Source organism: Aethina tumida, chromosome 2 (genome assembly GCF_024364675.1).
Source record: "Aethina tumida isolate Nest 87 chromosome 2, icAetTumi1.1, whole genome shotgun sequence".
In the NCBI taxonomy this organism is placed as follows: domain Eukaryota; kingdom Metazoa; phylum Arthropoda; class Insecta; order Coleoptera; family Nitidulidae; genus Aethina; species Aethina tumida.
This window is the reverse complement of record NC_065436.1, coordinates 18,180,909-18,207,562: the sequence shown is the minus strand read 5'-3', so window position 1 is coordinate 18,207,562 and position 26,654 is coordinate 18,180,909. Positions and strand designations below refer to the sequence as shown.

General features: G+C 27.9%; 1 protein-coding gene across 8 annotated transcripts in view; it reads right to left on the bottom strand.

The window, feature by feature from the left end:
* The window catches only part of LOC109600059 (rap guanine nucleotide exchange factor 6), a 76,182-nt gene extending 50,306 nt beyond the window's left edge, over positions 1-25,876 (bottom strand). For 7 of the 8 annotated variants that reach the window (XM_020016131.2, XM_020016130.2, XM_049962779.1 and 4 more), the window contains exons 1-2: positions 25,577-25,876; positions 25,199-25,282 (exon numbers count right to left, since the gene is read on the bottom strand). In XM_020016131.2, coding sequence (XP_019871690.2) covers positions 25,199-25,282; positions 25,577-25,797 — 305 coding nt within the window. In that variant the 5' untranslated portion in view covers positions 25,798-25,876. Of the gene's footprint in view, positions 1-18,922; positions 19,298-25,198; positions 25,283-25,576 lie in introns of those variants that run through there. The other variant, XM_049962784.1, reaches the window with a different exon arrangement.
* Between the last annotated feature and the right edge of the window lie 778 nt (positions 25,877-26,654).

The window sequence follows — 26,654 nt, the reverse complement described above, 5'->3', positions numbered from 1 at the left end:
ACCAGCGGATTTTTTCTTATTGGAAATAATTGAAACGTGGAACAATGTACAATAAATTATATGTGCAAATTGCGTAATTATACACCTGTAAAGGAATGTGATTGGATTTAAATGTAGACAAGGACGAATACGGCACACACCTGCGTTATTAACAAATATTTGCCGATCCTTTTAAATTAAAATACTCTCAAATCACCGCATCCAACAGAATAAGTGTATAATCAGCGATGTCGGATAGACTGGAAAACTTTTTACACGTTCAACTTTGCGTAATAATTAGCATGGAAGTTTGCCCGTGCGAATGAATGGTCGACTAGGCCAATCCGTCGATTGTAATTATTTCGAGGGCTGGGCGCCCACTAATCCCACCGTGAATTATGAAATCGATTTCGGATAAGTCCCCTGCGAATGGGGTTGTCGTGTAAAAAATAAAGTAGCGGGGAAGTGGAACATTCGGAAATTAAATTAGAGGATTATTCATTTGCGGTATCATGTACGGATGCGAATCAACGGTTTAGCTTAGTTATTAGACTAATTGAATTCGTGTATCGATTGCGAGATTATTGTTTAAACGAATTATAATTGGACATTTTTTTTGTAAACTCTCTTGGGATTTTAATTAAATTGGGTTCGGGCACCACAACGCTATTAAAAATTTAATAATCTAAACCATTTGAATTAAATTAATATCCATTTATAACGGTTATATATTAAGATCTACAACAGATTACGACTAACCATTTTGTTTTTTTTTATTTAAAAGATAAAACAATATTATTTATATCAACACACTTAATTATGCAAAAAATATATAAATATGTATAAATTAAATGGAAATGATGTTGTGGTATTTTTGCTAAATAATTATTTTCTCTTTTATCTATTAAAATGTGTATTTTATGATAAATTATAAAAAATACTTTAGGGGATATTTTCATCTAAAAATTTGAAAATATCGATTTTTTTTCATCTTTTTCTATTTTTAATTTTCTCACTTTTTTTAATATATTCTTTATTAATAAATATATCGTAAAATAATGGATTGTAAACATATTTTTTGTTTTTTTCTTATTCCATTTGAAAAAGTACCTAAAATTCATGCCACAATATAGCTTAATTAGAAAATTTAATGTTAAAGTAAAGTTACATGTTTTAATTTATTTGATATTATTATGAATAAAATTGACAATTAAATTTTATAACATAATAATGTAAAAGATCGTTATAAAATTGTTTATACTATAAATTTTTACAAAATTTAATATACTCTTGAAAAAAAATTAACTAAAATCACATAAACATATATAATACATTTAAAATGTACTATAACTAATTTTGTACATATTATTACATAATATGTTTAATTTAATATTTATTACATTTTAAAATTCTTATATAAAAAAAAAATAAATTACTGAAATTTTGTAATGAAGATGAACAAAATATTTTATTTAGAGAAATTAATTGATTTATTCATTATGATAAATTTACAATATTAACAATTTCATACTCACATTTAATAATAAGATTAAAAAATATTATTATTGCTATTGTAGACACAATTTTATTCCTCATTTTAGAATTTTTACTATAATGTGGAAAAAATAATAAAGCTACAAAGCTTAACTATGCTTTTATATCTTAAAATTTATTTTTTGTGATAACCTAAATCAATACAAAGCATATAATTAAATATTTTAATACATATTTAAATTTTAAAGTGAAATTTTGAAATAACTCACATATTTCTTGTGAAACTTTGTAGAGATGACTAACTTCAAAAAATTTTGTATAAAAATATTAGTGAATAACATATTTCTATTAGATAATTTTGAAAATTATTAGTTCATATTTTATAACAAGATGGAATTAAAGACAAAATGACAAATTTTAACATCGAATATTTGAATTTTGACAAAAATACTAGTTGTAGTTTAAAATCTATTTATGTTCTAATTTATCTTATTATTTATTTTACTATTGAAATTTGATTGACATATGTAGATAATTTTAAGTTATACATACATTTTTTATACAATTTAAATACAAAAAATAATAATAATACATAACATTTTCTTATTTATACAAAAATAATCTAACATCCTCCTAAAAACTGTTTTTTGGGTCAAATAAATATTTAATTTAAATTTGTATTTAAAGAGAAATTTTAAAATGACTGACATATTTCTTGTGAAATTTTGTAGTGAAGATGAAGAACAAAGGATTTTGTATAACCATATATAGTTAAATACACATATAATATCTTAACATCAACTCACTATTTCTGCAAGTTTTTGAAATTAATATTTCATACACATACTTTATAATAAGATTGAATTAAAGACAAAATACTACAAATTTTAATGTTAAAATTTAAATAATATCCAGATACTTTTAAAGCTTTTTGAAAATAGTAGTTGTTCGAAATCTTTAATTTTCTATTTATAATTTAAAATAATAATACAGTCGAACTTCGATAACTCGAACCATCATTTACCAGACAAAGAAATAAGTTATCAAGTAAAAATTATACATACATATACTAAAAGTAGATAAACAAGTGTAATAGAAACCTTAAAATTGATTTTTTAGGGCAATTAAATCTATTTTGAAGATAAAAAAACAAGTTGATTTATTAATTTTAATAATAACGAATGCGACATGAATCTACATAACGTAGTATATAGTAAAAAAATAATATGAAAAGTATGAAAGTACTTTTTATATCCTACACAAACAAGGCACAGGTGTTGGAGTATTTACATTTACGTAGTGGTGAGGATACTCGACGCCCCCGCACCGCAATAACGGCCAATTAAGGCCAATTCTGGTCATCCCGTCGACCACTCGCCAATTAAAAATATCTCATAATCACCGGTAAAATTGCCTGCTGAATATTAAAACACATTGATACCGTACGATTCGATAGAAATTGCCGATATTGCGCCATACACATGTTACAAAACAAATCGGAAAGGCACTCAGAAATGTAAATTGGCCGTAAATGTTCGAGGAATTCGACGGCCACGCATTACCATTTAAATGATACACCGTAAGTGCCCGGAGATTAAAGGAAAAGCCGTGCTCAAATCATAACTTTGGAAGTGGTATTTAACGCTAGAAAGCGAGATCCTTAACAGTGTTCTTTGTAATTTCGACCGATTCGACGTTACATAAATAATCCCGCGATGCGATGAAGGATGGTGATTTATGTAGATGAGTGTCGGTCAGGAGGAACAAGGAAGTGCATCGGTGTTTTACCGGCCACGTTGCGGCTTATCGACTTGAAGAGATAGCCGCAAGAACAGGCGCAAGTTCGGTCATTCGATGATGATTTAAATGGGATTACTTGAGCCGAACCACCGCTATGTTTCGAATAGCTTAGGTGTGTGAAAGGAAACTGGAACTACGCGGTTTATTGTATTCTGCAATTAATTTTAGCCAAGCATAACTGTGGCAAGTTTGTATATTCGATAACGTTTGCGGTTTGTATACATATTGCATGTGTAACATTGTAACTTGGGGCACTGAAATTATGATACCCCAGTATATCACCAAATTAAGGAGCATTCGCCATTTTTGGCAATTTATGGCTGCTCAAGATTTCGGAAAACATTAATTAAAAAAGGACAACAAAAAACATTTTTATCAATATATATATATATATATATATATATATATATATATATAAGTATAATTTTTTTCTTTATATACAAAGTTAATAAAAATCAAATATGAATCAATGAATATTATAATTTAGATATGGTAACTACAAATCATATTTTCCTTACTTTTACCACAAATATTCCTTATTTATAACTTATTAAACACCATTTTAGAAAAATTCAGTATTTTTTTTTCTTTCAGATAATTATGTTTATCTGTAAATGAACATGAAAAGGCAATAAAAATATGTTTTTATTAATATTTTCTTTCTTCACAATATCAGTAAAAACTGACTCCAAAATTATCCAAATTCAATATCCAATTATCTTGAGTTTTAGTTTCATATAGGTAAATAAACTAGAAATTGAAAATTTACTCTCTGTTTTCATTTTAAACTAAATACTGTTTATAACCTGATTAAACCCCATAATAGAAAAATAATCAGCCATAATAATGGTAACTTTTCATTAATTCATTTCAATCGACTGAAGGATAGATTGGAATAGTATTATGAGTTTTAAACATGGTAAATGTAAAAACACTTTATTCTAGACTAAAAAACCTGATACCTTAAATACTAATGGAAAAAATAAATGCTTTTCATAAATTTTGTTTTGAATGAAACACTAGAAAAAATTATTATTTTTATTTTATTTTAGACTAAAAAACATATATTCTTAAAATACTAATGAAAAAAATAAATACTTTTCATCCAAAAAAAAGTTTCGTTTGTCTTTCGGTTAATAAAAAAGTGAGTGATCAATTTATTTTTAAAATCATTCGAATTACTTTCAAATTAATTTCCATATATGATAAAAATAATTTTCTATATTGAATTAACTTTTATGTTTATCTCTAAATAAACAAAGGGAAGTAAAGAAAGTAAAATTATTTTAAAGGATAATAGAAAAAGGATATTCATAAATATTTTTCTTTCCACATAGAAATTGAAAAATCAGATGTTTTTTACATTTCAAACAACTATATGTTTATAACTTTATTAAAATACTAATGGAAGAAGTAAATGCTTTTTATACACTTTTTTTTGGATGAAACCCTAAAAAAATGAATAAAATATAATAAATTTTATCTTCCAGTTAATAAGAAAAGTGAATTTATATTTTCAATGTCACTGGAATTAATTTGAAATTAATTTCCAAATATGATAAACATAATTTTTTATATTTAATTAATTTTTATATATATACATGTAAATAAACAAGGAGAAGTGAAGAAAGTAAAACTCTTCTAAAGGATAATAGAAAGTTGTTTTTAAAATTAACTTTTGATGAATTTATTTTATTTTTCTTGAAATGAATACTTAAAACTATTAATATTTTTAAATATTTGTGTATATACACAAGTATTCATATTTAATCTTAATATAATATTAATAAAAATCAACTGACCAAAAAATTAACAAACTAATATTAAACTATGGCAATTTAACATGGGAAATAATTTAAAATATTTATTTGTATTGTATTAAACTTTAACGTTTATTTGTTAATAGACACTGAAGTAGACTTGCATTAAAATTTGCTGTTATTTTGGGAAATGCTTGTTTAATTTTAAATCAAATAACGTAATGACTTATTAGAAATTATACAACCAATAATTTTTACCTACGGGTTCTATAATAGTATATAAAAAATAAAAATTATGCTACCTTTAAGTGATAGAACAGTTATATCATATAAAGGAATTAATTATCTTTTGTGTGATGGCATATTATGATTAAAGCAATTTTAGTAAATACTGATTATATATTAACAGAAGTTATTGCCCTCTTATATAATAATATTCATTATTTGTTATATTAAATGTTTATATGTTGTCATGTTATTTTACTAATTTAAGCCCCTGAATTTTTTATTTAAAAAATTCAAAAAGACAGTTAACTAAATCCGACTGATGTTAGAAATATTTTTGCAAATTATTATTGCATTTAATGCACTTATTCACTAACTAACTGTATGACAAATCAAGTAAATAAGTGAAACGACCGACGTTGACAGCAATAACCAAAGAATTTTTTCCACTTCTAGGAAGAGACATGCTTGTCATAATAAAAACCAGTGCGAAGTATACGTCATAACTGGTATGGACACAGTTAGAATAAACACAAGAAATTTAATTTATTACTTACTTGTTTCTTTGAACGGCACTTTGAAAGAATTTTTATGTGGATTATCTTACCTAAAAAAAATAAACAAAATATTAGTAACACAATCTTTAAAAAAACAAAACTAAATTTAAATATTAGAAAATAATTGAAAATCTCCGGGACTAAACAGTGGCAATACGAAAGATAATACATTATAATCTCTGTGTTAAATCAGTAGAACACATATCAGTCCATCAATAATTTACCGCAGTGTTCACGAACACATGAACATAGTAAACACTTGCAGTTAGTTAACGGAAGGCGGGAATATTATTCCGATGACCGGAAGTGCAAGACGCCAAGGCTCATCCACCTCACGTCAGGATGCACACGACTAAATCTCGTCCGATGTGGATCTTTTGCGACTTCCGTTCATAACGATTTTCAAACGTATCTTCTGTAGTATATTTTATACCTGTCTCTTTTTTATCTATTTTTAGATCCCATGCGTAAAAAGAACTGTGCTTTTATTAGGCGACACCTGTTACGACTTGGAAGAAAGCATTCACTTGAAAATTCTCACCTTAACAATAACAGTACGATTATGAAGATTCTAAGGTTCAAAAGATAGTTTTAAAGTTTTGAAGATTTTAAAGTTGATTTAATTTTGATAATCGTTTTTAAATTATTTGCTATAAATTATACTGCTTAAATAATTTAATACAAGAAGTAATTAGGAGAGTACCCCTTGGTGTTCCAATTTTACTGATTCTATTATTGTTAGTGAAGACAAAGTTGTGAATGCCAATCAGTTTATTTGACTCCTTCAATTGCAGTTCACATTAGAAGTTTATTGATGTATATATCTTATATGGTCATTATTAATCAAGTGTAACAAATTGATTAATAATCAAAAATAATGCCAAACGCCATATGTCACTATGACACACTGTGCCACATACACATTAACCCACAGTCTGGATTTTCTTTCAGCCTCTCATTCAGAAGACCAGATGAAAAGATCATTGTTTACCTAAAAACCGTTAGCCAATTGTAGAAATGAACTAATTAAAACGCCAACAATCAATATAATGCTCAATCGTTTTTATTGTGTGGTATTTTAACAGCTACCTATAACAGTGCAAGGTTTTAATCGTGTGAGGTTCAGATCACCGTACATTATATAAAATAACTATAATAATTACCAGTTATTATCTATTATAAAATTACTGGAAACAATGGGCAACATTAAAAATATTTGAAAACCAACGTTGCCAATAGTACATGCTTCGAGATAACAATATTTGAGCCAACGAATGAATGAGATAAGTGTGTAAGTAACTTTGAACATATCGATAGCTTTCCGGTTGTGTATTATTGACCTTTTTGTCGGAGACGATGGCTCCGAAAGACAAACATCCGTAACAGACGAGTGATTCACGCGATGGTTCCGTTTCAAAGTGGAACGCGATTATGTGTTTAATGTCCGTCGATGAAGGGAGCTGGAAGCGGAATGGGCGCTGGTGTAAACTGTGATATCCGCGCACTTTTTCGAAGATTTCCGACTCATAATCGACGCTCAATTGTCGATAAAGGGATTATTCATGGAAAATTTAATATTGACAAACTTAACGGTTTTTTGTTGGATTTGTACGTTTAAATAAACTAACGGGATTTTAGTATAATTTTACGTGAAACGAATATAAATTTATAATTAAATATAATGAATTGGAGGAAAAAGAGTAAATGAGAAACGAAGAAGTTATCATTGATAATTATCCTGATCTTTATCAAAATCAGTCACGATTTTTTATGTACTTTCATTCATATACGTCTAAAAACTTCTAAAAACAATTTTTTAAGAAATGCCCCAATTAAAATAATACACTTTTGTTATTAAAATATTCCTCTAATAAAACATAATACTAATTTGTTTTATAAATTTATTATTACAAACAAAAATTTAGTAATCTCCTCTTGACTTTGTGAATTTTAATATTAACTTAATATACTTTATTTGATTTTTCTAACATTTGTCTTAATCATTTAAGTTTATATTATTATTATTACTGATTTATTGGTATAATAGTTTTTATTAAAAAAAAATATTTTTTAAAAAAATCAATATTCCTTCATTCCTTTTAAACATTTAACTTAGTAAAAATTATCTCTTGATCAATCTCAAAAAAATATTTTGATTATATGTAACTGAAACTGATTATACACAATAAAATATGTAATAATGAAAAGTAAAGAATTAAAGTACAGTATTTAAATTATATTTTTTTTTTATAATACGTAAAATATTTTTAAAATGAGCCATAATAGTAATAATTCAAATAACTATTAAATTTATTACAATAACAAATTTATTAACCACAAAATTTTGTAATTATATTAAAAAAGATAAACCAACAATTTCTATATTCGTATTTATTTAAAAAACAAATGTTATATTTTCTTCATTTTCCTTTCCTTGTAAATTTAAAATAAATTGTAACATGATTATTTGATCAAAAATATATGTTTATATAATTTGAGAAAGTTTGTTGACATTGTTATTGTTACCTATATTTGTTTATTTTCTTAAAATTATTTGTTAATTTTTTTAATTGATAATTTATTTTTTATTAATGAAACTAATCTCAATTTGTAATAAAAAAATTGAAAAAATATTTCTGTTATTTTTTTTATTGATGAGACATTATAATCTTTACAAAATAAATATATTCATAAACTATAGATAGAATTATCTGAATAATTATTTTTTTATCTTCTTTAATCATCTAAGATATTTTCATAATTATTCGGATTTTAATTAAATTTTAATTTTTATACTAAAATTTAACCAACAAATTTATATGGTATACATATTATATAAAAAAATCAACTTTTGTTTTTTTTTTTTGAGAAAACAATGTATTGTTAAAAAAAAATTTTTTTTCTTTCACCATTTATTATCGATAATATTATATTTTCATAATTATTGTATTTTATATTATTTTTTATTGATTTTTTAAAATAATAGTTTGGATTTTATTAATAAGACTGATCATAATTTGTAATCAAGAAAATTAATAAAAATATTTAAATTATAAAAATATTTTTATATGTTAATGAGAATTATTATAATTATTTTTTTCTATATCTTTTTTGATTACATAAGATAGCTTTAAAAAATCATTAAATAATAGAACACAATTAAATTAATAATTATCTGAATTATTTTTAAAATTTGACAATTAATTTAAAGTTAATAAACTTATTAATATTACAAAATTTTATAAATGTGTTAAAAAAATAATAATAAGAATAATAATAAATTAACCAAGAATTTCATAAAATATAGATATTTATACAAAAACATGCTCTAGTTTCTACATTTCTCTTTAATTTTTAAACAGACATTTAGACTATCTGCTTCTGAAACTGATTGTACAAAAAAAAAAAAAATAAAATTAAGTCATAAACTTTTTTATCAAAATATTTTTGGGGTAATAAATTTAATTTTAATAATTCATGTGTCTTCATATTTATGAGGAACAGAAGTTTATCTCGTGTTTTTGCAGAAATTTTCTCCAGATTTTACTTTTAGGCAACGAAAAATCTTATCCCGAACATTAAATTGCGTTCAACATCATAAAATAACGCTAAACTGGAAAGAAAGTCAGCATCCTCGTAAGCCGGCCGATTTATATGTGCAGAGGATAAGGAAGTTTTTATCAGGAAAGGGCGAACGGTCCCATTATGAGAGACGATGAATTATTATCTGAGCGCCCCGCGAATAATTCGACCGCAGTGGAAAACGTAATCCTGACTCGATTTCAAAAACGACAAGGATACTATGGTACATGGTGTGCAAATAATAGTCGTGCCAGATTAGATTCCGTCTCCTAGGTACATATTAAGTTTGAACTGTGTTTATTTAAACCAGATGTTCGCCATAATTCCAACACGATTTAGTCGTCCTAATTGTAGTAGCAAATTGCGAAACGTTTTCCCTCCTAAGTTTCTATTTTTACGATAGACCACCTCCCCGCGGCAAAAGAAACTGCAACCCAAGGTCTTCGCACATTTTCCAAATCGCATGTGTGTGGTGTGTGTATCTCCTTTCATTAGAACTGGCGATGACGCAAGGGACGGACGACAATTAAAACAATTATTATTTACGACCGGAGAGTGTTAATTTACACAATACGTCACAAATGATTGTGTTGCACGAAATGGGACTCGAATGCCACTACGAACAATGACAGGACAATTCCGATAAGATATTACTGTAGAATTTTCCGACATTAAGCGGGTCGCGAAATTACAGACCGCGGATACATGGATGTGTAATCGCAGAAACGTGCAAACCGTTTACCATATACCAGAGAGTGTATTTTTCGACCTTGAGAAACCACATTTGCAAGCTTTCGTTCCGTATCTCGAGAAGATTGTACGCTGAACTCTGCAGGGTGGCCTTCCACTCTTCCCGATCCCACACCCAATCGACTTTTTTATGTAACTATAGCACTGGTTTACTTACGAATTTCAACTTTTTTTTAATACATTGTAAAAACATATTAATTATTATAACCATTATTATTTTTTCATTTTTGCCATTTGTTATTCAGTTCGATTAAGACGAATAATCGAATGATCCAAGATGTTAACGTACCACCTTTTATTTTTAAATTAAAAATCTTATTAAACTAAACAGCTAATTATTTCTACTAATTTTGAAACATCGTCGTACAAAAGAAAGTGTATAATCGTTGTTGCAAGAGGTTTTTTTCCCAACCGTCGAAGGTGCTAAAACTACGCTAGTAAAATAGGTTAATATATCGTCGTTTTTTAAAACTAAATTATCAATGTCATTTTCGTTTTAATCTTCATCTATTGTCAATTAGCTAAACCAATCTACAAATGCAACTCGTGATGACTGTCCTCAAGCTGTTTTGATAGTAGAAAAAAAAATTGGCAAACCTGTTTGATCCGACTGCATTTTGAGAGAGACATCATGCACAACAGAGACAGTAAAGGTCTGCACATTGGCTCTGTAGTGAGAGACTTTTACTTTCTCTGTCATGCATAACGTCTCTCTCAAAATTCAGTAAGTAATGCTTTCCTATCAATAAATAACATATTTAAAAGTATCTGCTTCCTAAAAAATATTTTTTTCCAATAAATTTGGTTGTTATGGATATTTCAGAATGGTCTCCAAATCATTAACATTGTACACCGAAAATAAATGTTTGGACGCATTCCTAAGTCGTTAACAATTATTTAGGACAACAAAATTGTCCTAATTAAGCAAAAAAGAACGCAGATAGTTCAGAATGTATTGCTAAAAAGGTACAACAAAATTGGTATGCATGAATGAGTGAAAAAGTTAAAAAATTCCATGAAATTTGATCTTCCTACAGCTGTACCTCAGTTAATTTTCTTCACATCGAAACGAATTAGGTACCGTTTGATGGATTCACTCACCTAAAAAATATTACTCATTTCAGTGGGGCTTGCCGTTAATTCCGGGCGACGCTTTAAGTAAAACGCCACTATTTATACAAATGACAAATATGACAATTAATATGTTTATTTATGTTGATCACACCCGAATTACTCAGAAAGTAAGTACAAAAAATTTATGAAGGTTTCAATTAAATTGTAACAAAGATTTTATACTATTCGTCGTATCGAAATAACCAATGAATATTACCACACAAAAATTAAATTTCGAATAGAATAAAAATATTTTCACCAAACAGCATGCGGGAATGGCACAGCATGGTACCTTTATGTTCTGCTCTGAACGTACATTTGTATTGATAAAAGGCTAATGGCTGCAGATATTGGCTCGCATTCCTATTGTAACCGAATAGTTGATGTTGCTGAAAGTAAATACCTAAACGATAGTGCACTAATCGTTTATTGATGACCACTGGCGGCATTGACAAATATCCAGTTTCATAATGTCAGATTAAATTTAATTATGATGTCTTCACTCTGTTTTGGGATGTTCTTGGATATTTGATATTTTTTCTGGAAATTCCTTTGCATTTTATTATATTTGAAATCACATAAATTTTTACGATTAATGTTTTTAAACAAGTTTTTTTTTTTTAAATTTTAATTGCCACTCTATAAAAAAGTAAAAGTTTGAGTCATAAACAATATTTAAAATTATGAAGAAATATTGTATTAGTAATATACATTAAGAAAAATACGAATATATTCTAAATGCGAAAATAATAATGCTTAAAATGATTGAAAAATATTTTTAGTCGTCCAAAATTCAAAAAATTATTCAGATTATTCCGTCACAGATAATAAAATTTAAATAACTATTAAATTAATTCTTTAATTTAAATGTCAACTTTAATTTTGAAATTTGTCTATCAAAGTTAAATAAATGCATTTTCATTAAAATTCAATAATAATTTCAAAATTAATTTTCATTTAATGATTATTGATTGATACTTTACAATTAATTAAATTAATAAAATAAAATCAACAGTCACATTTAAATTACAACAGATGAAATAATATTTATTACTTAATTATTTGAAAATTGATCGTTTTTTATTAAATTGTTAACATTAAAAATATTTAAATTATTAAAATATTGAAAAATAACATAATACTAAGTCATCCATAAATGATAAAATATTATTTCGAAATCAAAATGGTAACTTAAAATAAGACTTTAATTGTTTCTAAAATTTTATCAATTTCAAGTTCAATTTAAATTGTTTGTTTATTTCTAATATCAGTTCATAGATGCAGGGAATCAATTAACCAATATAAAAATGCTGAACACATAAAAGTAATATGAAGAAACGGGGTTATAGTTTCAGGGACTTGTTCAGGGTTTGACTGATTAAGATAGATGACATTGTGAACTGTCATATCTATCGACAGATTTTAGAAAATCATATTCTTGACCTAAAATTTATAGAGTAAATTCACAATCAATAGAATCACTTAAAATTTCTAGAAAAATTATTAAAATCAAAATAAATGTGGCGTTGGTTAATATCATTTAAACATTAAAAAAACCGAAAAACTGTAGCATTAATTGATGTGTAAAATAATGGAGCAATTTAAAAAGTAGCTTTAAATGCAACAACTAAATTAGAATAAATTAGATCCATTAATCTTTGGCCACATTAATTAATGTTAAAATTATTTTTAAACTTAAATTATATGAATTCACATTATTATAATTAAATTAATATTAAAAATAGCACATGCAATTTAAAATATATAGGAAAAATATAAAAAATTAAATTATTATATGTTAAAACATTCCCTATATAGATGTCTCAATCCCCTCAAGATTGCTCTGCTGTTAAAGACGTTACAGGTGCAATCTCAACAGTGTCGTCGTAAATTCTATTGTCCCAATTCCGTCGCTCGATTCCCGACACAAATGCGTATTGTGTATTCAAACTTGGCTCTTTACTTGACAAGGACTTTTATCTCCCAACATCCCCGACACCCCAAGGTTTCGTCCTTGTGTGTCGCCTGGTAACAATGTTCAAACTGATTTCTGTATAACTCAAAAAGATGTAAGAAGTCGTTAAATGAAAAGAACTAAACACAAACAAACATGATAAGAGTCGATGTTTACTCGTGTCTATTTAGATGAACCGGTGTTTTTATGACAATAAGTTCCATTCAAGATTGTATTGCAGAAATTGCGGTTTGAGACTGGTGTAATATTACTAATATTGTTACAGTTATCATCTCGTCTCACTAGCGGTTCTTCAACTGTTTAGTTTGGTGTCGCCGTTATATTTGCCTTTTGTTCTTTTTGTCATTATTTTACGTTAAATTGGTGTAAGCAAAAACTAGAACAAGATCGTTAATTAAGAAACCAATTCACGAGTCCATATTTGGGAAACTCCTAGGGCTTGTCCCATGGGAATAACATGATCTACTTTACAAATAAATTATATTAAATGGCATATAAAAGTAATAAAAAATTATAAATTATATAAATTTGTCTTATTCCTATACAAGGTATACCCGAAAGATCTGAACAAAAGTTGGTGACTTGAAAATTAATTGATTAGTCTCATCTTACATTAGTACAGATACAGGGTGTCAAAATTAATAATTTATTTTCCTATATACTAAAATCAATGATTTACTCCAGAATTTTAAAGCGATATGTGAAAATGACATCAAAAGTAAATTGAATTTTCTTTGTCGTAATGATGTGTATACAGTACGAAAAATGCTCTTCGTGTCTGGATGTTGTAAGAGATGGATGCACGACAAAGAGAGTAAAGTTTTGCCCGGTAGTAAGAATCCCTACTCTCAGAGACAATGCGCCGTGCTGGTGCGCGCCGGCGCACAATGTAAATTAATCTTTGCGAATGCATTTAGTAACTCTCCGTATGCGTAGGGATGTAGCTCGAGTTCTTCGGATGCTCCATTTAAATTCCGTAACTTTGTATAATTTTCAATCTGTAAAATGAAATATTTTTTGAGGGTATATCAAAAACAAAAATAAGTATTCTAAAAATAAACTACTTTGTTCAAAATAAAAATGTATCCCAAAAATTAAATTAAATAAATAAATGCATAAGTAAAAAAAAACTAAAAATAATTAAATAATGTGTTCAAAGACACCGACTCGTCTGCGGAGACGAACCGCATGCTAAACGCAGCAAAACCAAATGATCCCCTCCAGTCAGTTCGGCCCGCCCACATAATTGCATGTATATCTTTCCTTTTTGTTTACAAAGAGGTATTGATGTTCCGTCTCAATATGCGAGTAGACACGTTCATCATTTTTGATACGGTATACAATTTAAATATTACAGTGGTGGAAAAAAGTATGGAATATTTTTAAAAATTGGATTTTTATCTTCTTCAGTGGGGCAACGATACCATTTTAAATACCAAATTCCTATGGTTTAGCATGGTGGCGGAAACATTGTGGTTTGGAGATGCTTTTCACGAGTTCAAATTGGACCCTTGATTCAAGTAGAGGATAATATGGATCGTTTTCAATACAGGAATATACTGGAAAACACCATATTTCCATTTTCCACTTTGTGGATATTTCAACAAAACAAAGATCCCAAACACACGTCTAAAATTAAGAGTGGTTTTTAATGAAAAAGTTAACCGTGTCTAAAAGGCCTAATTTTTTATAAATATTAATAAACGGGCTGATTTGCAGTAAATTAGATTTGTTCAGATTGACAAGAGATTGGGAAAAACATTAAGTAACATTTGTCACAGGTAAATAAATATTCTATACCTTTGTCCACCACTGTAACATTTTATAGAAGAAGAATATAATAGTTTTTTTACAACATTGTATGACACAACAGTAAAAAATTATAGTAATATTATTTTACCTACACATTAAATAAAAGAGTTATAAAAGAATATAGTGGTTTTTATAATACTGTAAAAACAACAATAGTAAATTAATATTATTTTAACTGTTCACATTAAATGTAAGAGTTATGACTAAAATATATATTTTAAAAAATTACTGTAACTATAGCTACTATAGCTATTGTATATAATTTACTACCCTGTATTTCAAAAGTTGTTTAGGATATACACTCTTGGTCAAAATAAATTGTATTAAGATATTATAAAGTAAAACAGAATTTTATACAAAATTAACCTTTTATTTATTTTAATATTATTTCTTATAGGGGTTCCAAATATTTGTCCAGGAGTGTACATATTAATAATTCCTTTTCTTAAAATAAACCGAAGAATCGCCCTCTTAAACATTTACCTCATTTTTGAAACACCCTGTTTAAGCATAACTGAATGTTTGAAAACGTGGGCGTAAAAATTTACATATCAGTTCACAGAAAAATAAATTTAAATAAAAATGACATAGGTCGGCGCCAGTAGTGGAAGTTTTGGACCACCGGCGCCGACACCGCCGTATCGGTTGAACCCCACAAATTTCGTTTGTTAATAGCATCAATGTGATTGCGGCCAATTTCTCGAAAATGATCAAAATCCCATCAAAGGCCCGGACTGATTACACAAAACCTAATTACTTTCAAACAATGGCACACGTCGCTGTTGTTTCGAAATTAAAAATTTTCTACAACATTCCCATAGTTTTCATAATGACGCGGCATTTTGAATTGTACGGAACAAAATGTGTTGCGTTCGGCTTCTATTGACGTCGTTTGCGGTTTGTGTGTGTGCGCAAACTTTACAGCACAATAAGCTGAAATGAATGTGCAATAGTAGGGTTTTTATTATATGTTAATCGTTAAAACCGCTAAATGTCGCTCATCAATAAATATGAAGAACTGTCGTACACGTACCGATTTAAAAACGTTTCAAGATCCACATATTTTAACATATTAAACCGCATGACATTTTAGTTGTGAGAGTTATTTACTTCGTTGTTTAATATAATGTTTGACTAATTCATGAGTTGACAATGAAATGCGATAAATCACAGTTGGAAATATTTGTTAATTAGTTTAATATCGTATATGTCGAGAATGTAGTAAATATTTAATTTACATCGCAGTAGACAGCAAACAACTCAAAAATCAAGGCCGTATAGTTCTCGTATTAATTATTCATTAATAAGATTTTGCTTGATGGTATAAATTTTTTAATACGTACGTACACATTGAATAATTGACATTTGGACTCATTAGATATGCAATTAACACATATACACAACAACGAACAACACTTTGCAATTTATTGCTTAAATTACAATTCTTAAAATTGGGAAATAAAATTAAATGTTGTGACTGTGTCATCATTATTTGGTTTACACATTTTATCACTGCTTTTATAAAGAAAAACAGTGTTTCATTTATTATATTTAGATCTTTATATCAAATTTTGTCTATTTTACAAAGTTACTGATAGAATTGTTAGTACAAATTGTATTATCTATAAATCCTCACCCAAGAAATTTAATTTTGAAATAGACAACAAATTATAAATCTTACATGATAAATATGATTTTATGAATTAGTATATTTAATAGAAGAGTTAATTTATTATGAACTTAATTAATTCTATTTTATTTAACATTCAAGTTATTTAATATTAAATATTTGAATATTAAGTATTATTAATGACAGGTTCTTAATATATTTAATATTCAAATTATTTATTATTAAATACAATATTTAATCTTCTGTATTTAAATTGTTTAAAATAAAGATTATCTGAATTTTACTAAATTTTCATGTAGTAAATTCTAATTTTTATAGAATATTTTTATTATTTTTATATATTTAGTTATATTATTTAATTAAACAAATTGTCATATTTTAAATAATATTATACATAAACACTCTTCAAAAAAATTATTTTAAAATAAACACTAATTTGTACTACTTTTGTTTTTAGGTGTCGATATTTTTAATGAAAGATTCTTAATATATCTAATATTCAAGTTATTTGTTATTAAATATTTAATATAATAAATGAATTATTAAATATTAAGATTATTCTGAATTTTACTAAATTCTCATATAATAAATTTCAATTTTTACACAATATTTTTATTATTAATATTATTTAATTAAACAAATTGTCGTATTTTAAATAATATTATCTATAAACACCTAACCAAAAAATTTAATTTTAAAACGGGCACTAAGTTCTATTACATCAAGTTATAATAATAATAATATTTAAACATCTTTATATCAATTATTTAATATTAAGATTATTCTGAATTTTACTGAATTCTCATGTACTAAATTTTAATATTTATTACTATTATTAAATATTGTTAATTATTATTATACATTTACTTATAATATTATATACTTAATTAAATTGTTGTATTTTGAATATAATTATCTATAAATTTCCATCCAAGAAATTTAAATTTAAAATAAAATTTCTATAATTTTAACTTATATACAGACTCTTAATATATCTTAATACTCAAGTTATTTAGTATTAAATATTTAAACTTCTTTATTCCAATTATATAATATTATTCTTACTAAAAGTTTACTAAATTTTCATATAATAAATTTTAATTTTCATAAAATATTTTTATATATTTTATACTAATTAAACAAATTGTTGTATTTTAAATATTATTATATATATTTTTCAACATATTTATTATTAAATATTTAAATTTAACATATACAAACATTTTTACAAATAAAATAATTTTAATTACACAATTTTTTGAATGATTTTAAGAATGAGTTTTACATATTAAATAAACATTATAAAATATTTAAATTTCTATCCTCGTTTTTAAATTTTACCAAACAATCCCATAATAAATTTATATTTTTGAAACGAATAGTTACAAAATTTATTTGTAATAAATTAAACACAAATTTAAAATAAATTATATAATTGTATATGTATATATTGTATATGCTAGTTAAGTTCATTGTTATTAAACAAAAAAACTTCTTTCTTTCATTTACTTAATATTCTGTTCTGTTATTTGAGTTTTACCAAATAATTGTACAATAAATCTAATTTTTTATAATAAAATGTGACAATTATTACGAATTGACTTAAAACATTGTTTAATTAAACAAATTGTTTAGTTTTAAATAATATTATCTGTAAATTGAGGTAAAAAATTTAAATTAAACCCTTAACCAATAAAATTTATTGCTTTAATACAAATGTTATCAAAAATATTGTAAATTTTATGGTATTTATGTTACTTATTTTAAGTCGCCAGTACATTTTTACCTGAACATTTAAAGGGAACAATAACATTAATATTCATAATCTTTATACACGTATTAAGAATGATGAAATAAGATTTTGACTGAGATGATCACAGTTCTTATATCACAGACTACCCATCTCTTTTCTTTTATCACTTTTTAAGTCGCGTCGTCCTATTAGACTTTTGTTTTAGATATGTACTGTGACAACAACAAACATATTTTGACCAACTTAAAAATTGCCGTTGGCGTGGAAAATTTACATTGAATGTACCCAACAACAAAACAGCATCGAGCAAGAGCAATACGTTCAATTTATTAAAAATCAAGGCCGCAAAGAAAACGTTCGCGTTAATTGCCGCCAATTACGCCAGAATTTAGTCACTGGACTTTTCTACGCGAGCACCGAACATAAATTTCGTGCCACAATCGAAATGTAGGCAGAACAATGTGTCCATTCGATTAACATAAATATGTTTACCCATTGTTTTGATGTGACAGTAATCCAAAGTGGAAATGAACCAGATGTCGATATTAAAATCCAAAACAACAACACGCCACAATCACAAAATTATGAATAACAAGCCACCAACAACTGAAGTAATCACAAAACAGCGGAGTCCGACGATGGTTACGTTCCTCAGGTGCCGATTCGTTCCTTTGCCATCGGATTATTTACACGTGAACTCTTCGACCTCACGACCTGACACCGTCACAGGGGAATGCCGGTCGTTTTGCGCGGATTCGACAATCAATTTCCGGACCTATTTTGATAAAAACATAAACAATACGTAAGTCCGGTTGGTACGCGCACACCGAGTCACATCCGATGACTTTCATTCAACAGTGTACCCGACCATTCTGACCAGACGGTGTAATCGTTTCTGCACCCGGCGTTGCCACGTCGTGCGGACGATCGCGCGGGCAGAGAGCAAGTGAATTTCAGCCTTCGGGTCGGACGAGGCAGTATTCGCCGCCGATGCAACTGTTACTTATTAATTACGGGATAAATTAATTAAGAAAACCTTTGATTACAAAAATTTACTTATTTTTAATGATAGTTTAATTAATTAGTATTTCATGTTACTAGGGGCCATGTTATCTGTCTGATTATTACTGCATTATAACACAATTTATTAATTTTACTTGCAATAAACATGTTTCAGATTGATAATTGATTTCCTAAAAATCTATATATACCAAATTTATCAGGTTACAAATTAATAATATTACCAATTAGTTTTGATTACACTAGAACTTTGATAATACAAAATAATAAGTCGAATGTGGTTGTGATATCAAAAAATTCGAATTGCTGAACATTGTAGATAATTACTTTGTGGTTCATATAAGATTGGAACCATAATTTGATAATAAATGGTAGATTCTATTTCATAGATTACCATAAAATATTTCAGGACATTTTTTACGAATAAACAAGGTACCATTAAATATTATTAAAAATATTTTATAGTGGCAGTGGCAACTCCTTCAATACATTTATTGGTTATGACTAACCAAGCTATCAAATAAAAAGATAATGGATAATTCATTCGATAAATTTAACATAATTTTTTGTACAAAAAAAAAATGTTAAAAATTTTTAAAAACCTGCCATGGTAGAAAAAAGTAGGGAGTATTTTTAAAAATTGGTTTTTTATCTCGTGGGATTTTAAAAAATCATTGCCTTATTAAAATTAGTTTTATTATTCTTCTAATTCTAATTAAGCTCTACATAGGTGTTTCGCTTTTGTTTCTGCATCATGGATACTTCTTCTATCCTCATATCACTTTAGTTTTCTTGCTGATTCCATTTGTGGTTTGGTACTCAAGATAAAATGCCCAATTAATTAATTAATATCTTGATATTTTTAGACTTTTTCTTCTCCATAAGAAAAACTTATGGTCACTTTTAACGCATTATTACTTGTTACTTCCAGGTATATAAGTCCATTTATAGTAAGTTGGTTTATACACTCTCTGAACCATCCAAAAACTGATGGAAACAGATGAATCAATCATACTTGAACTGAAATTAAAATGCTTGATAAAAATTGAAATTCAATCAGATGGCAGATATAAATTTCAAACATCTTACTTCGTATATTCTGGAACCTTTTATTGTTATTGAATTTTATAAAACCCCTATGCCGAAGTAAAGAACGTCCTATCTATAATTGATTAAACAAGTGTCCTCTGACTGTACTCTTATTATTGCTATATGTAAACAAAAATTTGTCAAATATGGAGGTGTTCCTAGATTTTAATACGTACAATTTTGATATACCTTTAATAAATAATCAACAAATAACAATAAAAGGTTCCCGAATATACAAAGTTATAAGACTTTACACCTACAATCTGATTGAATGACAAATTTTATCATGCAAACTATTGTTTATGCATGATTTAAAAACAAAATATGATGAAACATCTGTTATCACTATTTTTAACTTCTTACTAACACCAATAAGCTTCGACAATGGTGTATACAAAACATCTTTTTCATGGTTGTGTTGATACATTACGCACAAAAATTCACTGACTGCAAATCATTCGCAGTTTCATCAGTAATTCTTGTTGGAAATGATTTCTTCTCGTCTGAGCCTGAAAGTTATATTTCAGAATTAGTTGGGAATTTAATTATAATAAAAGATTCTACGAAACGTAAAGTATTAGGATGATGTATTAATAGTATACCTGGAATATAATCTCATATATTTGAGTTACTATTGATGTATGTTACTTCGTTACTAACATCAATAAGTTTCGACAATGTCTTATCCAAAGCTACCTTTTACATATGGTTTACAATATTTCATTATATAAAGCACTGGTACATTCTTCAGAACATTTCATTTTATATGAATCATTCTTATGATTCTCTCAGATTTCTTTTTGCGAATAATTCTTTATCTGGATCGAGGAGTTTGTCTTTAACCAATAGTTGGGAGAAGTCAATATGAACTAAATGGTTCTCCAATATGTGAAGTTTATGAATATGATGAATTTATTCCATATCTTATTAGGTATTAGGTGCAATGTTTTACTTTCCATTTAAGTAATTCTTACACCCTTTCTCTTAAACACACCAAAAACTGATGGAAACAGATGAAACAATCATATTTTAACTCCGCCTTCATGTCAAACACAACAGTTTAATTAAATTGCTTGATAAAAATTGAGATCCATTCAGATGACAGATATAAATTTCATACATATTACTTCGCATAGTCTGGAACCTTTTATTGTTATTGAATTTTGTAAAACTGATTAAGTTTAAGTAACAAACATTCACTACCTATAATTGATTAAACAAGCGTTTTCTGCAAACTTATTAATTCCTTATTATAATATCTGTAAATACAAAAATTTGTCAGATATGGAAGTGCTTCTAGATTTTTATACATAGAATTTTTTTGACATGTCTTTAGCAAATAGTCAACAAATAACAATAAAAGGTTCCCGAATATGCAAAGGTATAAAAGTTTACATGTACAATCTGGTTGAATAACAAATTTTATCCTGCAATTTTTTAAACTATTGTCTTTGCATAATATGAAAGCAAAAGTGAAAGACGACTTGGATTTTGTCCCAATAATGATTGCCACTTTAATCAAGAATTCTTCTGATACGAGATAACTTCATCTTCTTGGAAATCAACCTGGTTTGTATCTGGACGTTATTAAAGAATAAAAAGTTTCACAATATGGCTATGGTCACAACTGCTGTTAACGCATTGCTACTTCGTAACTAATAAGATAAGTTTCGGCAATACTTTATCCAAAGCCACCTTTTACATATATTAGTTCATATTTTTTTCGTTATATCAAGCGCTGCATTCTTATGATACTCCAAGGCTATTTTATCTTCTTAATGACTCTTTCTCATCTGGATATGCAAATTTATTAACTGAAATCTGGTTCTAAATGTTAAAGTCTTTTAGTTACCTCATTAATAAATTATGGCCAAATTTTATCATAGTTTTTTTACATGGTACAAGTGACAATTTCACCCATGGAAAATCATTGAATATCATTTATGCAGCTTTATCAGTAATTCTTGTAGTAAGGGAGTACTTCATCTTCTTCTCGAAAATATTTGGGGACTCAATTACTAATAAAATGTTTTGGAATATTCGAAGTTATAAGATGATATGAGGTGATGTAAAGTCATACCTCCGGCATTACAATAACTTTTTTGATGGGTTGTTACCTAGTTACCAATATCAATAAGTTTCGATAATGTTATGTTTTATCCAAAGCCAACTTTCCCGTGGTTGACACATTCATGTTAAATGATGCATTCGTTAGTAATATCTGCTGAATAAAAATTATTCAATTCTTTGTCAGCTGGATTCAAAAAATTAAGGGAGTTCTTCTTAAATCTATGGGTTAAGAAGTTAAATGATTTGAACTTTAATGACATACACACTTATGACAGACAAAAAGTCAAACTGTATAAAATTGTCAATGTCGCATTCCTTCTTTGTCTTACTTGTTGAAATACAACAATTCGATGAAACATATCCATGACTCATGTAACCAACTCATCAAAAGCACAGAATTGGTAGCAGGCTCCGTGGACTCATCACCAACACTCCGGTCTCGATCTCTTCGACACACCGAATCGATTCAGTCCGGTTACATCATGACACGCCGCGGCGTGGCCGGAGGCGTCCTTTCTAATATTCGCACCACGTTCAAACACGCGATGGGAAACGCGTTCCGAAACGTGGCAACGTCGCATCGCCGTGCCTCTGCCGGAGAATGTGCGGACTACGGGCCGCGTTCGGATTGAACTTCGACTTCGGCGTTTCGTTCTGGCCGTGCGATGGCTTGTTATGGGATTTGTTGTTAATTGGGTTCGAGTTCTTTTCCTTTCGGTTCGTTGCTTCGGCTGGACGGCCGTTTGTTTTTGGGGTAACGGCGGTTTCAGCTCGGCCAGTGTGGCTTTGGCTGTTTGGAAATTGGGGGGATTTATTGGTTTTTATTATGTAGGTCAAAGAATGTAGTTCAGAACTAAAGTAATTTCAGTATTGAAATGTTTATTCAAAATCAACTTTTTAAATTGGCACATAATGACATAAAAATAAATTTTCTTTAAATATTAATTCATAAAGTAAATTAATATTAAAAGTCTTATTATTATCAAATAAAGTTAGCATTAAAATTTATATATCCAAATATATATCGTAATAATCTTAGTAAATCTACAATTATAGTACTTCGGTTGAATACGGTCCTGACTCTTGGCTCTTAAATATTAAGAAGAACAAGTGCCAATAAATAAAACAACAATGGTCTTTCGTTTGCCAATTTTAGAATTGGGAAAAGGTCTGATAAAGTGCAGAAGTGACAGGGAAAACGGATAATTCAGACGTTTTACTGTTTTCGGCCCTGATAAATGTGCAGTTTACAACCTGTTCGGGAAAAGCGTTGGACCTTTTAGATGGTATTTCAAGTATGCACATGGGAGAGAGTATGATTCAGTCTGAGGCACAGTTATGTATTTTAATGTGCCTCGTTTATGTCTTGTCCGCTTAATAGGTAGAGAAAAGCTTAATAAACTATGTAAAATTTGCTTAGTAGTAATCAATTTAAATACATACAGTTGTGACCATAATTATAGCAACTTATTAAAATACATTCATAAGAAAAGTTTAAGGACATTTTATAAAAAGATAAAATACTTAAATTTACTTTTTGTTGTTGGTATTATATATTTTTAACCGTTTAACAACGTTCTTATTTTTATACTGTACTCTGAAGTTGTTAGCTATAAAAAAGCTTCCTTGTTTTATAGATGTACAGCAATTCGCATTTAAACATTTATAATTTACTCTATTCAACCGGACTGGAATAATAATTTTTTACGATGGAACGAAAAAATCAACTTCAAGGTACCATCCTCTTAGTAGAGACAATCAAGGGAATGGTGAGAAGATTTTTAAAACCGGGTTGAAAATGACCAACAATTTTATTCCCCGATCAATACCAATTAATCCAGATTCAAATGAACACAACCTAGAGGAAATACGACTTGTAGAAATTCGTTCATGAACAGGAACAAGAAGGTTAATGAATCGCAGACCTTTTTGAAATCTCTGCTATGTAGTAAATGGATCATTATCACGTTAATTAGAACACAAAACAATGGAGATAACTAGTCTCAAAATCTCATCTATTTAAAAATGATTGTCCTGCTCATCTTGGACGTCCTAAGAACAAGACTGCAGTAAAAGATCATTATTGCAATCATTATAGCAATTTTCGTGGATTGCTTATATTTAAAAATGTAAGGTCTAATTATTAATGTAATTTTTTATAAGTTATAGAAATTTATTCTCTTTATAAAATAGTTCACCATCGTATCATTTATTAATTAGTAATTAACACTATACTCATTATATTACGTCAGATAACAGTAAATTTACTCTACGCATTCTAGAAACAAACACAAACATACACATTCCTTTAAAAAAACTTAATGAATTGTTAATAACAATAACTGAATCACACATGAAACGACCTTGCAGTACCAAACAAAATAATATAAAAACGGGCTTGTACAGCGTGGACACGGTCAACCCAGTTTTTAAATGCGTCCCACCCGGGACCATCGTTTATGGCGTCCCCCGAAGATTTTGAGTGGGACGTCGCGTATGCGAAAATACGTGGGTTCGTTGATGTTAACGTCGATTTTAGGTAAATGGGAATTTATTTGGTTAGCTAACGCGAAATTTTATCTGACTCACCTCGATCGTGGCAGGAACATAGAACCGTCTATAAACACGGACCCCGACAGCAGGATGTACCAGCATGTTGATAATTCTCCAGTACTAGAAAAATAAATTTAATTAAACTAATGAAAACACATTTTTTAAACAAATATTTTAAGATATTAAAACTTATTCAATCGTTTTTTAAAAAATTTTTTTCTTACAAATAAAAATATGTTAAAAGTATCTCTAATTATGTATTATCAAAATAACTACGAAATTTAAATTCAAATAATTTGTTAGTGAACGATAGCCATCTGTGGGAAAATTTGGTAAGCTAAGCTTAGGAAATGTGTGGCTCCATCTATCAACAAATAGCTGCACACACCATAATTAGCATACATTAAAACTTACTAGTAGAGAACGTCGTTCGCTTGTCTCTTCTCGTATCTCACCATCTTGCAGAGCGTTCGAATGTGGGAGTCTCGTAGCGTCTGCAGCGCCTCAAGGCCGCTGAGTCCATAGTAGATGACCTGCAGGTCCTGCAGCGATCTGCACGTAGGAGGTTTGCTCAGCGACCTCAGCCACATTTCCTCCCAGTCGGTGGCGGAGGCGCCGCGAGATGGCGACACCATCCTGATGGTGGCGTGCCGATCCGACGGCGACGCTCAACGTCTTGAAGGCGGCATCGTCTTATCAAGTGTTTATCAAATTCTGTAACAAAAAATATATATTAACAATTGTGTGAGAAAATTTTTAAATTATGATTTCATAATGAATGAATTATACATTGCCAATTCACAAAATTAAAATATAATATAAAATTCTGGTAATTGAATTCCGTAATATGAATAAATATTCAAATCGAGTATATTTATTGAAATAAAATTTACATCTCTAAACGATTATAACAAATAAAAATTTATTTTGGGTCTCAAATGAGTAATGTATCAACAATATTACCGATACTTTAACGATGAAATAAAGCTATTAAATAAATTTAGGTGACCAATTTTTGTTTAATGTGATTTTTAGTTGATATGTTTAGAATTAAATTAATTCATAGACCTGTTTTTATTCAAGTTGTGTCATTCCACAAAAGTCGGTCAATTTAAACCATCTTGTGAAGACATGCCTTTAGATACCATAAAATATTGGTGTTAGATGATAATTTAACTGTTATTTGAACATAAAATACGTTTTCAACAAATCGATATGTTTTTGTATTAGCAAAGTCAGTAACTATGAACTTAATATATGTTGTTTTAAATGACAATATAGCTTTCTCCAGTCATAATGAAATAAATGAGCGGCCTCTATCTTATTTAAAAAATCATCATTATGTAACCGACGACACCAAATTTATTTATTCATGAGCGACTCAGAAATTACGATTTTATTATTAGTTGTATAATTAATTTATGCAAATATTTATATTTAACATTTAAAGAGGTCGATATTACATTTTAAAACCGCGATTAGTGCCATGTGA